The sequence below is a fragment of the Suillus subaureus genome, assembly GCF_016647635.1.
Source record: "Suillus subaureus strain MN1 chromosome Unknown BJ212scaffold_549, whole genome shotgun sequence".
Lineage (NCBI taxonomy): Eukaryota > Fungi > Basidiomycota > Agaricomycetes > Boletales > Suillaceae > Suillus > Suillus subaureus.
Genome location: NW_024539105.1, coordinates 1 through 2,235, shown reverse-complemented (window position 1 = coordinate 2,235; position 2,235 = coordinate 1). Strand labels below are relative to the sequence as shown.

Sequence of the window (2,235 nt, the reverse complement as noted above, 5' to 3'; positions counted from 1 at the left end):
AAGGCGCTTGAGGAAGTTTGCGGGCTGTGTTTATGCATGGACAGGCACTATGCATCAAAACGGCGAATCATACGATGCGGTGGTTAAAAAGTGAGTAACGCTTATGAGTCCAGGAATGAGGGTGCCATCGCAGTTGCCGCCTTAGGTCTATGTCGGCGCTAGGTCGAATGCACAGACGCTAGTCCATAGTAGCTGATCTGAACGTTGGACTTCGCGAAGAAATAACGGACTTCTTCGACCTACAGACACAACATCAAACAACGGGAATACATAAATGGGCAGACTGCAGGGAGGTCAATTAGCTTCAATCCACCCCGTTGTATACATACACACCAACACTACCAGTCAACTCGATACAAGATGCTGAAACGTATCGTAGCTCTGTTATCCTTGACGATCCTGGTTGTGGCAAACGACTCGCAGTGCGACACAGGAACTATTATGTGCTGTGACACGAAATCCACGGTAGATCACCAAAATATTGCTCAGCAAGTGATTACTGACCTCCATTCCGTAACAGTCCTCCGAGGCGGTAGAATATTTCGTGCAGGGGGGGATTGTCAAGCGTCGAGCAAAGAACGAATGCTCGGGGGTTAGCGTTGTGGGCACCTCCCAAGGCTGCAGTGCGAACCAGGAACCCCTATGCTGCGAAAAGGTCGATACCGTGAGTGCATCAGTCTTGTCAAAGTATACCCGACTTGACCGTCCTTTCAGAATGGTCTGGTCAATTTCAGTTGTTCGCCTATTAACGTCAATGCGTGATGACCGAGGAACTTGTATGTTGGAATGCGGCGAAGGATGGACTCCCGCAGTTGTATCGACGAGGACTACTGTAGTATCGAGTCTGCAGCATAGACAGATCCAGGCCTGGCCATAGAATTATTTGATGCTATACAGACCCTGAGCTCAGTGCTCACCAAGCAACGCGTGAAGATTCAAGAAGCTAGAGTCTAGACAAACACCTCGACGAGGCAACCAGAATCTGTCATGACACTGAAGTTGAACGCAAAAAGTGGTCCTTTAAGAAAATATTCAGGATGAAAGATTGAACGTGTAGTAGTGCCCATCATGATGGGCGCCGCCACAGTACCCCGAGGATAAATCTCCTAGGATCTCGGGCATGAGTTCGGGTGGCGAATGCAACGATCGCGGTCACATCGTCACGAGACGGTCGCATACGTACGTAGCATTGGAGTAGGGGACCCCTAGGGAGGAGGGTCGCAAAGGTGCGGGGTTTGCCGGAGTTCGCAGCGTTGTCAGCAGCTAGTCACAATGCACGGATGTAGTAGCTAGGGATCATCTCTTCTGAGTTCAGGCCGCCTACACGGCGGACACCACTCCAGCATTGAGTCTAGACTTTGGAATTAGAGTCATCAGTAGTAGTCAACGAATTAAAATCATTCATCGTTAATGAGGTCGTCGGGACCCCGGGTAGTGAATGCAATCGCGGTCACATGACGGCCGCGTCTTCATAACGTAGGCATCGGATTTAGACTCAAATAAGTTGTCGCCGGGTGCTTCTAAAGAGTATTACGTAACCCCCATGTCCCCAAAAAAGGAAGTTAACATCGCAAGCAACAAGGTGCACAAGGGGCGTCTGGACTCTGGTGCCGCATACCCTGGAGAATACAACGTAGCAGGCTCATCGCTCTCAACCCATCAACACGATCGCCACCACTCGCATCTTCGCACTCTATATCATCGCTCTAGCAGTCGCGTAGCCGTGCAACACTGCCAGTTCAAATTTCTCTATTGCGCTCCAAACCGGATGATTAACCGCTTAAGCTCGTCAATCATTTTAACATAGTCTTAATAAGATAGCAATTGACACGCTGTCAACGTGAATCACAATCAGAAATCGCCGTGTCCACGGCGAGGAAGTGATCGTGCACCGGATATCATCTATGTCATCATATCACGCAGCCGCAAGGCTGAGCGGAAGTGTGAAGAATTTTGATTATGGGCACACTGGCGGGGCTGCAAACGCGACATAAACAACCAGGATAAATCTTTCATTCACACCAAATCAACCCACGGATTCAGCGCAAGCGTCGATATCGTCGCACGTCGTGTTCACTAGCGCAAATCGATCGATCAAATTTCAAAGGCGAGAATGGAGTTCTCACCTCTGAATTTCTGGTAGTCTTGTAAACCGTGACGGAGAACACATAAAAGCAAGGCAAAAAAGTGAAAGGGCTCCCCATCTCCCATCTCTGCCCACTCACTCATTCAGCT

The 2,235-nt window shown here is 49.4% G+C and overlaps 1 protein-coding gene across 1 annotated transcript; it reads left to right on the top strand.

Annotated features, from left to right (window-relative positions):
* Positions 1–360: 360 nt before the first annotated feature.
* On the top strand, positions 361–762 carry BJ212DRAFT_1293626 (uncharacterized protein; the record flags this gene model as incomplete). The annotated part of the gene is given in 3 exon segments (XM_041332169.1): positions 361–559; positions 573–664; positions 715–762. 3 exon segments carry the CDS (start codon positions 361–363, stop codon positions 760–762), a joined length of 339 nt encoding a protein of 112 aa, XP_041184870.1.
* Positions 763–2,235: the final 1,473 nt, after the last annotated feature.